Source organism: Sceloporus occidentalis, unplaced genomic scaffold (assembly GCF_023333645.1).
Source record: "Sceloporus occidentalis isolate IW3139 unplaced genomic scaffold, rSceOcc1.0.p SCAF_7, whole genome shotgun sequence".
NCBI classification, from domain to species: Eukaryota; Metazoa; Chordata; class Lepidosauria; order Squamata; family Phrynosomatidae; genus Sceloporus; species Sceloporus occidentalis.
In genome coordinates, this window is record NW_028316987.1 from 95,261,109 (window position 1) to 95,273,348 (window position 12,240).

The following is a 12,240-nucleotide window of genomic DNA, read 5'->3' on the forward strand; positions in this document are numbered from 1 at the left end:
TCCTTAACTGATATGGGAAGAACTGTATCATTCACTATTATGCTCTCAGGATAGTCAGGAGACAAATTGTGGAGTGGCTGGCTCTGAACTCACTAAATGACTTTAGGTACATCACTATTCTTTCAGACTCAACTATACACCTGACCCATTTGGAATACAGGGTAATAACAGCATCCTACCTTAAAGGATTGTTGTTAAGAATTACTGAAATCCTGTAGGGCTGTAAAGCACCTTGAGCTGTGAAAAAGTAATATAGCTTGAGTCTCCCTTATCCCGTATTCCAAAATCCTCCAAATTCCACCATTGTTGGACAATTAATCAGGGTAGCTCAAATAATGAAATTTCATGTTTAGACTTGGGTCTCATCTCCAAGGTAAGTCATTATGTATATGAAAATACTCCAAAATCCAAAAATATTCAAAATCTAAAACCTGCTCCTGTCACAAGTTTTTCGGATAAGAGAGACTCAACCTATATATCAAATGCATTGTAGTTACTCGACACGTTCTTATGTTTAAATTACATCTAAATCTGTATATGGTCAAGATACACAGGCAAAACAAGGTGGTGGAAATGTAGACCTTAAGTCTATCAGTATATCCAAGATCTAATATAGTTGCAGAATAAAAGCAATCTCCTTTCTCCTAGTTCCACATACTAGAACAAGGCATTCTTATTATAAAACAGCCTTCTTTCATCCAAGTTTGAAAGATAGTTATTCCAAGTCCCTGCTCAAACACATGACCTCACAGATCAGCTCACACAGTCTATAAAACAAAAGAGCACAAGCCAGATACAATGCACTGGGTGAATTAGCCCACACAGCAAACAATACAAACTACCGAATTGGTGAATATATTGCAGAAAATATGCTGCAATGGTGAAAGGGAGCAAATAATTTGCCCTGTACAGATTTATCTATTTCATTTTTATGCTGCCTTTCTTCTAGAAAGGGACCCAAGTATAGTGGACCCTCCATTTGCTGGGGTTAAGGGTGCAGGGCCCTTGTGAAAGTGGAAAAACCACAAATCCAGAAGTTGACCATGAAATTATATTGGAGGATCTACAAATGCCTAGAGAAGTGTTCTTTTTAGGACTTTATAGGTCTTCCAGCATGGCTTTTGGTGGAAGTTGACCATAGAGTCACACTTGAAGAACTCTTGAGATTCCAAAAGAGAACATATTAATGAAATCAGATATGCAAAGGGTGCAAATGTGGAGGGCCGAATGTAATGTGTACAGTACTGTAGCACTGTAGTTAGACTGGAGCTGCCATCCACAGGGTAACATGCACATTGCTTTTGTAATTTTCTGCAATTTTGCCACTTTCTGATATTTCGCAGAACTAAGACCTGGCTTTCAACTGGCTGAAGTGAAGCAAGTCAGGTAAGTGGGCTCCTAACAGCCATTGTGCCTGGGTCCCAGCAGCTGGTGACAGCTCCTTGGTCCATATTCCAATTGCAACTACTATGGCCTCAGAGGACAGAAGAGCAGCCAGACACAGCCCCATCGTGACTGTGACCCAATGGCTGGTGAGAGACGCTCCCTCCATTCCAGCTGCCACTGCTGTGGCCTCTGAGGGTTAGAAGAGCAACCAGGATCTGCTTAATTTCTACTCCGCCATCTCCTTTTCCTTGTGTGTCTTGTATTATTTAGAAAGTAAGGACAAGGATCTTTCAAACTAACTGTAAGCTGTTTCAGAAGCCTTTGTGGTTGAAGAGTGGGGTATAAATACTCTAAATGAATAAATAATAAATAAATTACATTAAATTACTAAGAGACACATTAAAAACAGATATCTTCAAAGCGTGTTTTTGAGAAAAACAGGGAAGAGTTCCTAACGAAACAAAATACAATTAACTACTAAGCGTTAAGTACAAGAGAAAGCGGGCCTGGATTGAAAATAATAATTTCATTCCATAACATATGTGTGCATAATAGATGTTTGCAAATATGTCTGCAAAGAGCCTTTAATGAAAACATTAAAAAGAAGCATGACATACCTGTCATCTGGCCACTTTGTGCCTCGCTCATATGCTGATGGGGGTGACAAAGAATCCCTGCGTTTCTTCTTTTCCTTGCTTTGACTTTGTCTTTCGGGGTCTCGTTCTCTACTCAGGTTTTTTGGGACAGAAGCTGGGTCTCGACCTGTTGACTCTCGCCCACGATCTGCTGTCAGAAATGGGCAAACATTGTTAGCACAGATACATCATCCACTGGGGGCTTAATTCTGCCCCAAAATTGGGAAATGAGTTGGGAGGAGAAAGAAATCCCCAAGAATTCCTGGTCAAGACAGAAAGTTATCACAGTAAGTACCTTTAAGTCTTTCTTCTGTGTAAGTGTAACCCTCACTGAACCCCATGAGATAACACGGTTAACACTGGTTAGTTCACTGTTTGGTATTACTGAATACTCAAGTTACTCCTTCCATAGAATCTGTCCCATATATTCTGGTCCCCTGGGGACATTTACTTCAACCAGCCAGGACTAGACTGACTGTCACCCAGAGGACATTTTCATTAGCCACCCCCCAAATTGTGGAATGGACAGATTTGACAGCTAAACATGCTGTCTGAATTTAAAACAGTATTAAAGACCTGCCTCTTCTGGCAGGCCTACCCAGTCAATTTTAAACCATGAATTTTAAATTAGTATGTTTTAAATTTTATGTTGGACGATTTTAATGTGTCCTATGTTTATCTACTTTAACTTAATGTGCTGGAATGGCTTTATGTGTTTTAATTTCGGTTGTACCCTTTCTTTAGCCATGGGGAGAGGCAGGGAAGAAATAAAATAACTAAAAATAGGACTGTCCATGTCATTGTATTGCTCATTTCAATGTATGGTTGTGAAAGCTAAATAAATAATAATAAATAAAACTTTTATTTTTATCCCACTTTTTTGTGACGAGACAATCAAAGCGGCTCACAACACATTAAAATATCCACATTCACATCATTATTTCCCAAATTCCCCCCCTTAAAACAGGATTAAACATGTTACAATTAAAATTGGAGATTAAAATATCTATTAAAAACACAACAAAAAATATAACAAGAACAGAGCGGTGGGCTAATACATGATGTGGGGGGCAGTCATTCTGTGGCCGGGCACTTTTATTCAGGAAAGGCCTGCTGGAAGAGCTCCGTCTTGACAGCTTTCTTAAAGCTGTCTAAGCTGGCAATTTGACGGATCTCGTCCATCCGTCCGTCCATTCCATAGTTTGGGAGCAATTGGGAGGGAGCAGTTAGTCAGGTTTTTAAAGGCTGCAATAGATTCCTCCCAGAGGACCTGAGGGTGCGGGGAGGATTATATGGGAGCAGGTGATCCCTCAAATAGGTTGGGCCCAAGCCATGTAGGGCTTTAAAGTTATAACCAACACCTTGTACTGTGCCCGGAAACTAATAGGCAGCCAGTGAAGAGTTTTTAGAATGGGTGTTATTCGGTCACTCCTAGTTTTTCCGGTGACCAGCCTTGCTGTCATATTTTGCACTAGTTGACGTTTCCGGACTAGCCACAAGGGTAGCCACATGTAGAGCGTATTACAGAAATCAAGTCGTGAGGTTACCAGTGAATGTACTACAGTTTCTAGGTCCTTTACTTCCAGAAAAGGGCGCAGCTGGCGTATCAGCCGGAGCAGATAACAGGCGCTCCTGATCGTTGCGTTCACCTGATTTCTCATGTGAAGCAATGGATCTAGGAGCATCCCCAGACTGCGAACACAGTCCTTTGTGGAGAGCGTGACCCAATCTAGGACTGGAGGTTGTAACCCTATACCTGGGATTTGGGGGCCCCTACTGTAAGTATCTCCGTTTTGTCTGGATTCAGCTTGAGTTTGTTTTTCCTCAACCTGCCCATTACCGCCTCAAGACACTGATTGAGGGGAGAAATGCCATCTGTTGTCATAGCTGCTGATCAGGACATGGAGAAATATATTTGGGTGTCATCAGCATACTGATAACACCCTGCCCCATGTCTGCGAATGATTTCTCCCAACAGCTTCATATAAATGTTGAATTGCATTGGGGACAGTATGGCGCCTTGAGGGACACCACATTTAAGCTCCGTTTTCGAGGAGCGACTGTCCCCGAGCATCACCCTCTGGAATCTACCTGAGAGGGAGGACCGGAACCACTGGAGTGCAGTGCCACTGATTCCTAACTCTCCCAGGCGTTCCAAGAGGATGTCATGATCTACTGTATCAAAGGCCGCTGAGAGGTCTAGAAGCACCAACAGGGTCACACTAGATAGCGAAGAAAGCTAGATAGTGAAGCAAGCTGATAGGAAGAAAGTCAACTCATTCGAAATGTGGTGCTGGAGAAGAATGCATGGACAGCCAAAAAGACAAACAAATGGGTCAAAGAGGGAATCAAGCCTGAATTCTACCCTAGAAGCCAAGATGACTAAATTGAAACTGTCATACTTTGGCCGTATCATGAGACTCACAAAAAAAGACAATGGCGGGTTATAGACCACCGCTTTGAGGCGGTCTGCCGCCACCGCCGTTTGCTCCGTAAGGGAGCCGTCGCAGCCACACCGCGCGGCTCCCTTGCGGAGCAAAAAAGAAGCTCCAAATTGAGCTTCTTTCTGCGGCGCCCTAATGACGTCGTGAGGCGCCGCTGGCGCACTCGCGATGTCACAGGCGCCGCGACACGTTCGGATGCACAGCATCCGATACGTAAAGATGGTGCCGGCCGTGTGGAACGGCTGGCGCCATATTGTATGGACAGAGCCCGTATTAGAGCCAGGGGCGTCTAGAAGAGACGCCCCTTTTTTAAAATGGGACGTCCGCAAGTGCCGGTCTGTAACCGGCCAATAACACTTGGTAAAATAGAAGGCAGCAGAAAAAAGGAAGGTCACATTCCAGATGGATATACTGAATCAAAAATCGTTGTGTGTGGATTACACAATAAGCTTTGGTTTCTTCCAGGGCCTGGAAATGTTACTCTGTAGAAAACAGTTCCCAGAATCCTCTACTGGGAGTTGTAGTCCAAAAAAGTAACTTTCCTAAGGTCTGGTTTTGTCCCAGTGAAATCTGTCAAGGTCAAACCACACTATAGAATTTCAGCACAGCCATAGGAAGGCAGCATTGAAGCAAGAGCATGGGAATTGGCAGGACAAGGAAACTTTCCTGTCAAGCTGAACCAGCGCTGATAAATCAGAGTGTTCTTAAGAAAACTGCATATTCTATATCCACTAGTATGATGCTGCAATAGGGTTTTCCACAAGTATATGTTTTTGTAGTCCATGTCTTTCCTCTCAATTAAAAAAATTAGGAAAGAAAAGCTAACACTTGAGTACATACCAGTGGTCTCCTTTTCCACTTGACTCTTCTTTGGGATCCTGTAAACCTCCTAAAAATACAACACAAGAACTACATCAGGTTCTGCTGTCAACTTAGGCAAACACATTCACACAACTGTACCATATGAAGGTATGGGGCAAGCATATCATCATGACAGAATTCTGCCCCTTTTGCTGACCTTCCCAGGGACAAAATGTGAGGCTTTCCAAGAAAAGATTTCAAGCCTTGGGATGTAAAGGATGAAGGAAAGAAAAATGATGTCAAAGAATTTACAAAATTCCAGCAGGTGCAACTGTTTGTGCTCACCTTAAAGACTGGATGGACAAGAGGGGAACTATGGAAATAGTGGTTGTGCGATGTGTGGGGAGGGGACCAGGCACTGGTGGGGATAAGAAAATGTGCACTTGTCAAAAAGTATGTAAAGGCAAGAGATCGGGTACAGTATCTACTCTTATCAAAAAAGGAACCCTCCCCTTCTCATAGTAGAGGGGTGAACAGGGAGAGCTTAGTCCATATCTTGGGAGAACCTTTAAAAAGGCACCAATCCCCTCTACTCTCTCAGTGCTCCTTTGAGGGGAATTGCCAAAAAATAGTGGTCATTATTTTCCTGCCCAAACATTCAAAAAAGCCAGAAGTGGCACTGCAATAGAGAGAGTAGGAGTCTGTTTGAGGCCCAAGTGCCACATGACGGGGTGAGCTCCCATCACTAGTTCAAGCTGCTGCCAACCTAGCAGTTCGAAAACATGCAAACGCAAGTAAATAGGTACCACTTTGGTGGGAAGGTAAAAGCATTCTATGAAGCTATGCTCACCACCTGACCACCGGATTCGTCTTCAGACAACGCTGGCTCTCTGACTTAGGAACAGAGATGAGCACTGCCTCCTAGAGTCAGTTATGACTAGACATTCATGTCAAGGGACTACCTTTACCTTTACCCTTTTACTTACATTGACCCATGGATAAATCAACCCAGGTTTCTTGGGCTGATTTTTTAAAATTAAAATTTCTAGATTTATACATGAGTAAATACAGCATACCTGGATGTTACTGCCATTGATGACTTTTATGGAGTGAGAAAGACTATGGTACATGAGCTGAACTCAGAATGCTGCATAGTTTTGAATTTAACATTAAATAAGTATTGTGTTTTGTGCCTCACCAAAGAAAACAAGAGGGCCAACATGGCGTAGTAGTTTGAGCGTTGGACTACGACTCTGGAGACCAGGGTTCAAGTCCCAGCTTAACCATGGAAACCTACTGGGTGACCTTGGCACACCACAAAGAAGGCAAACTCCTCTGAACAAATCTTGCCAAGAAAACCCCATGACAGGGTCCGCCATAAGTCCAAAAAAAAAAAACTTGAAGGCACACAGCAACAAAAGAAAACAAACCAATGTCATCCATTCTCACTGAGGCTCAGAAAAAAGGGCCAGATTTAAAGTCCAATTAACTGTGATGTTAAAAAACTCAAATTAAAACTAAAGATTTTGGAAAGGTTGAGTGAGGGAAGCAACAGATGGAAAGAAATGGCATGTGGTCAAATACAGATTACATGGTCACATAATTTGATGGGTTTTCTCAGGCATTCTGTCTCAAACAATCTCAAAGTACAACTGTTGAGCCCACATCAGTGAAAACAAGTCACTACTAAAAGAAAACCAAGAAAGGCCAGACTTCAAACTTATTATATCTTGGAACACAAGAACAATCCCAGCATGTTTTATTTTAAAGCTTTCATTGCCGTTTCAGTACTATTAAGAGAGGATTCCATCCTTTTAGAATGGAAAAACATAGTCCATACAAAAGCTGGGAATTGATCCAAGAATGGTATTATGGTGAAGAGAGCACAGTCATTTGGAGAACCCCAGAGGGCCAACTTCGAGCCTCAGGAGGGCCAGAGGTCCCCCAGCTCTGTCTTATAGGTGGGTTACAGGCCGCCAGAAAGTACGCGACGAGCGCATACTAGGGTCAGGAAGGGGTGGTGCTTCCGCACCCCCCTAATCCTAGTACGCGCTCCACGCACACAAAATGGCAGTGGCCATTCCACATGGCCGCTGCCATGATTACATCACGACCGCACCGCCTCCACATGAGGCGGCACAGTTGTGACGTATTGAGGCCGCGCCACGGCGCATAGTGCGCCTTTTCTCCGGCCCCGGAAGGAGCGCGATTTCCGCACTCCTTCCTCGGAGCTTCCAGGAGACGTGCGGTGTGGCAGCTGCAGCTCCCGGACACTGCAAGCGGCAGGAGAGCGCCACTTCTCGGCAGTATGTAACCCGCCATAGACTCTCTTATAGATACATCATATTGAACTTAGGAAGCAGAGTGTGTAAGCTGCCATGGACTAGAGGTTTTTCTTTTTACTGGATTATCAAAAAATTTAAAAGGGAAGTGTTCATAGCAAACAATACCAAAAAAAGGTAAAACTCATAATTGAAATAGTTTCAGTTATTTGTTTTAGAAATTTTAATTACTTGTGGTATTATTTAGTATGAAATGTTTTAATGAACTGCTTGCTACCAGAATGCTTTGCAGTTTAAACATGGTGATGTGCCACCTGCTTTGAAGTCTCAAGGGCAGGTTCTCAATGTTTGGTCCACCAAGGATTTCGGACTTCCAACTCCCAGAGGCCTCATCAGCTTGGGCAACGATCAGGGATTCTGGAAACCTAAGTTCAAAACACCTGGAGGACCAAAGTCAGAGAACCACTCTTCTAGATGTATGACGTTACCCAGAACAAAAGCTGTCTACTATTTCAGTTATGAGGGCATTTACTTCAGGTTGCTCCCTGTCTATGATTTATTTTCATGATGTTGCTCTTCCTTGCATTCTTCCAGCTATTAAAACTACATTATTGAAAGTCACAGGCACAGTGCTTTATAAAGAACCAGGGAAGACGACTCTTTGCCAAAAATCTTACCATCTCTAGTTTGATACATGGGGAAACAGAGAAAGACAGAGATGAGGGTCAAGATCATGCAGCTTTCCCCGTGATTCCCTGGAATAGGGATAAGAAACTGTAGCCTTCCATATGTTTTTGGCCCATAACTCCCAGCAGCCTTAACAAGGATAGTCAAAGAGAAGGGATTATGGGAACTGTAAGCCAGCACCATTTGAAGGGCCACAGTTGTCCACTCCTGCTTTAGAAGAACAGTAAACTACAGCTGGCCCTTCATATTCATGGATTCTGCATCCACAGATTCAACCATCCACAACTTGGAATTGACTGGCCAGCAGTTGCTGTCTTAAGAAGAAGACCATCTTTTAAAAATGCAACATGCATCATAGGCTCATTCAGCAGCAATGAAACAGAGGTGATGCTATCCATATCATCTAGATAACATGACAAGTGATGAAGTAAAAATGGAAGCAAAAACACTGCAGATGCAGAAACCTAAGGCTCATTCACATCAAATCACAACTGAGCATAACACCTAAATAACAAGTTGTATAACTGACTTTAATAATTGTTTAAAATCTGTTTTGGTTTTGTTTTTTTGGTCACGTTTTCTATGTTTTAGTTTACATTTTTTCTGGAGCCCTAATGGGTAGTGAAGAGATTAAGAAATACTTGTAATGCATGAAGAAATGAATAACTTGCTCTCTCTTAGTCAGGTTTCTGACATGTCTGTCTTAGCTTCTCTTTTAAAAACCAACATTTCTATTTAGCCATCTTTGCTTTTAAGCTTCCAGCCTTTAAATGTTTAGTATAGAGTCTTGATTATCCGTCCTTCGGTTATCCGACATTCCAGATTATCCGACATCGTGGCTGCTTGGTGGTGCGGCTGTAGGCATTTCCACACCACCAGACATGCGCCCAAACATGGCAGCTGCGATGGGCAAGGAGAGAAGGGCAAGTGAAGCCACGCCCCAAAATACGTCCCCAAGTGTGGTGGTGGCAGCAGCGAGCAAGACGAGTACCTCCAGGTTTGCAGTTCATAGTGATTTCAAGGCTTTTCTTGGACCCTCCGGATTATCTGACATTTTCGGCTATCTGACTATCAGCCCACCTGTTTATGTCAGATAATTGAGACTCTACTGTATGTTAAAGCTCTCTGTAAACAAGACTTTTGCAGTCCTTTCACAACTTTTAACATTTTTAATTGACTCCTAAATTTCTGTGTGCTAGCTGACAACTTTCTACCCAATGGCTCTTAAGAGAATTGCCAGCATTCCTATAAGTGGGCCTATTCTGCCAAAACTCTGTTCTGATACTGCATTGTATATTATGTCTACTGTGGCAGATCAACACTGCTGATGCAGATGGACAATGCTGCTTGTGAAGGGGTCCAGAGCAACGATATCCAAATCTAGCTTTGAAGGTGGGTAGCCAGAATAGGGATTGTCAGTGTATTGCCTACTATGCTGTTCAACAGTCTCCCTATCTGAGCTGGTTGAGTTGTTCTTAGCAGGTGTGTTGGAGTTCCTTCTGATAGTTGTCCTGAGAACATCAACATGCATGCAGAGACCACTCTGTTGGGAGTAGCTCAGGACTTCATGTCTGTCGTGATAACCATGGGTCTGCCCCAAGTGATTACTGGTGTGACTTGGTTTTCTGTGCTGGGAAGGATGATGGTGATCTGGACGTGGAGGAACTTTCAGTAGTTCCATTATCATGGACTGATCACTATCTCATTGGGTTTAGACTCACTGTGACTTGGAGGCCCTGCAGGAGTAGGGGGCCAAATAAGATGGTCTACCCCAGGAGACAGGGATCCAGATGGATTCAATGGCCCTTGGGGAGTTCCCTGTTGCCTTGGCAAGTGAGCCTGTCAAAGCTCTGACTGATCGCTGGAATAGGGACATAGCCATGGTGGTGGACATGATTGACCCCAAGCATCCTCCTCTCTCATGGAATGGAGCCAGGCAAGCCTTCTGGTTTACTAAGGAACTGCTGGTGAAGATACTAATCATGTGAAAACTAGAATATTGATGGTGGAAGACTTGGAGCAAGTTGGACTGAACATGGGTAGAGCCCATTGGGAGGCCTATGCTGTGGCGATGGTGGCGGCAAAAAAATATACTTCTCTGCTATCATTGTGTCTGCACAGTGTCGTCCAGCAGAGCTATCTTGAATGGTCTGGTCCACAAGAGGAAAAAAAAAACCACTCAACATCCCACTGTGAAAAACCTGCAAGGCACTCTGGAAACAAATTCACTTCGATCTACTCTGACTTGGATGGTATAGTTGAGACAGATCCAGTAGATGTAATTGTGGTCCCTGCTAGTCGTGTATTATTGGATACATTTCAATTTGTGCAGCCTGAGAATGTGGACAGGTTCCTTGAAGAGATGAAAGCCACCACATGTCCTGGATCCTTGCCCCTCCTGGCTCCTGAAAGCAGGTAGAGGAGGACTGACTGAATGACTAAGAGGAGTGGTGAATGCCTCACTGCAGCAAGGGAAGTTTTCATGCTGCTTAAAAGAGGCTGTGGTGAGGCCATTACTTTAAAAAAAAAACTCTCTGAACCCCATCATATCTGAGGATTATAGGCCAGTATCAAATATTCCTTTCTTGAGCAAGATCCTAGAATGTGCAGTAGCTTCCCAGATCCAGGGATACCTGGGTGAAACAGATTACTTGGGCCCATTTCAATCTGGATTCATTCCTGGTTATTAGATGTTGATAGCTTTGATCCCCTTGAGGGATGACCTATACAGCGAACTGGACAGGGGGAGTGTGTCCCTGTTGATTCTACTGGACCTCTCAGTAGCTTTGGATACCATCAATTTTAGTATCCTTCTGGTCCACCTCTCTGGGATGGGGACACTGTTTTGCAGTGTTTCCAGCCCTTCCTTGAGTGCTGAACTCAGGAAGGTGGTGCTGGGAGACTCCTGATGAATGCCCTGGCCATTGGCTAAGTGCTCAGTTTTGGCCCCCATACTGTTTGACATTTACATGAAACTGCTGGAAAAGTTCATCTAGAGTTTGGGGGTTTGGTGTCCCATTATGCTGATGACACCCAACTCTCTCTCTCTCCTTTTAATCTGATTCCAAGGAAGTTGTCTTAGTACTGAACCAATGTCTTATCTGTATTGGTCTTGATGAGGGCAAACAAATAAAACTTAATCCAGACAAGACAGAGATGTGCCTGGTCAGTTGTAAGGCAGATCTTGAAACAGGGTTACCCTCCTCCTGAAATCTCAGGCTCACTGCTTGGTTGTTCCCCCCTGGATTCAACTCTGAGCCTGGATGCCCAGGTTTCAGCAGTGGGCAAGAGTGCATCTGCACAGCTTAAACTATTACACCAGCTGTGCCTAATCCTTCAGATGTCAGATCTGACTACAGTGGCCCATGCCTTGATTACATCTCATTTGGACTACTGTAACACACTCCACCTGGGACTGCCTTTGGAAACTTCAACAGGTCCAAAATGTTGTGGCCAGAATGCTGATTGGGTCCAGATTTAGGAAGCATGTAACTAACTACCTTATTAAAACAGCTCCACTGACTAACGCTTCATTTCCAGGAACAATTCAAAATGACCTATAAAGCTTAAGTCCACGGCATCTGGAAGACCGTATCTTTCTCCTAGAGTCTTAAGCCCTCTCTGGGGGCTCTCTATCGGTGCCCACCACCATTACAGTCTTACTTTGTGAGGACACGAGAGAGAGCCTTCTCGGTGGCTGCTTCCACCCTTTGGAACAACCTTCCACAGGAGGTTAGGCTGGCCCCTTCCCTGCTCTCCTTTCATTGGCAAGCAAAGACCTGTTTGTTTAAACAAGCTTTTAATGTGCAAACAGTGAGGCTTCAAATTGGGGCATGTGCTTTGTTTATTTTTTAAACTGTAGTTAAATAAAAAACCTTTTCAGTAATTTTATACTGTATTAATGTGATGATTTTAACTATTTTTAATTTTTTATTGTTACGATATTAATTGATTCCTTTTTGTGAACTGCCTTAGGTCTCACTCTGGAAGAAAGGCAGCATATAA

The 12,240-nt window shown here is 43.5% G+C and overlaps 1 protein-coding gene across 5 annotated transcripts in view; it reads right to left on the bottom strand.

Moving 5' to 3' along the window:
* SETD2 (SET domain containing 2, histone lysine methyltransferase) overlaps nucleotides 1–12,240 on the bottom strand; it is a 70,387-nt gene that overhangs the window by 12,129 nt on the left and 46,018 nt on the right. For 2 of the 5 annotated variants that reach the window (XM_089533788.1, XM_089533786.1), the window contains exons 14-15: nucleotides 5,306–5,354; nucleotides 2,004–2,172 (exon numbers count right to left, since the gene is read on the bottom strand). In XM_089533788.1, the coding sequence (XP_089389914.1) occupies nucleotides 2,004–2,172; nucleotides 5,306–5,354 (218 nt within the window). Of the gene's footprint in view, nucleotides 1–2,003; nucleotides 2,173–5,305; nucleotides 5,355–12,240 lie in introns of those variants that run through there. The other 3 variants (XM_089533787.1, XR_016281983.1, XM_089533789.1) reach the window with 3 other exon arrangements.